This window comes from Penaeus monodon, chromosome 29 (assembly GCF_015228065.2).
Source record: "Penaeus monodon isolate SGIC_2016 chromosome 29, NSTDA_Pmon_1, whole genome shotgun sequence".
NCBI lineage: Eukaryota > Metazoa > Arthropoda > Malacostraca > Decapoda > Penaeidae > Penaeus > Penaeus monodon.
The window spans coordinates 26237930-26238509 of NC_051414.1; the positions used below are offsets into that span (position 1 = coordinate 26237930).

At 42.4% G+C, this 580-nt stretch overlaps 1 protein-coding gene across 1 annotated transcript in view; it reads right to left on the minus strand.

Moving 5' to 3' along the window:
• LOC119592083 (longitudinals lacking protein, isoforms H/M/V-like) overlaps positions 1 to 580 on the minus strand; it is a gene marked incomplete at its 5' end in the record, with an annotated part of 7218 nt that overhangs the window by 5432 nt on the left and 1206 nt on the right. Inside the window, 1 exon segment of the mRNA XM_037940898.1 lies at positions 207 to 335. Coding sequence (XP_037796826.1) covers positions 207 to 335 — 129 coding nt within the window.

The following is a 580-nucleotide window of genomic DNA, read 5'->3' on the forward strand; positions in this document are numbered from 1 at the left end:
ATCAGTACTCTCTTATTCCATAATAAACAAAATTATGCATACTTATTCCCCTCTTGAGCAAACCCCCAAAAAGCCTCCACATAAGACAAATAAGGAGACAAAACCCCAAAAGCAGAGCCCCTTCCCACCAATATCCTTTTCCCTCCCGATCATCAACTCTAGAGGTGGCATTTCCTTTGGAGTGTTGGCATGAGGGTAACACTCACCATCTGGTGTGCTTGCTGTGCTTGTGCTCCTGCAGGACCTTGTGGGGGCTGGTGGACCTCCTGGCTACCGTCCCCACTGTAGCCTTCCATTCCGGAAAACCCACTGGGGACATCACATCCTCCGAGCCACTGGGAGAGTAATAGGTTTGTTGTCACAGGAGTCAGAAAATTTACATCTCAGGGGTATTCAAGCTCATCTGGCAAAGTCTTTGCTTTAAGAGACAAAAAGGAAGTATATCATGCTAACAATTTTTGGGGTATTACAGAAATTTACACTGAGCATGAAAATAATGGTAAAAACAGCAAGTAGAATGTATTTTAATGTATTAAAAATCATCAAGATGAATTTCAAAACCATATGATTAGACACTGAT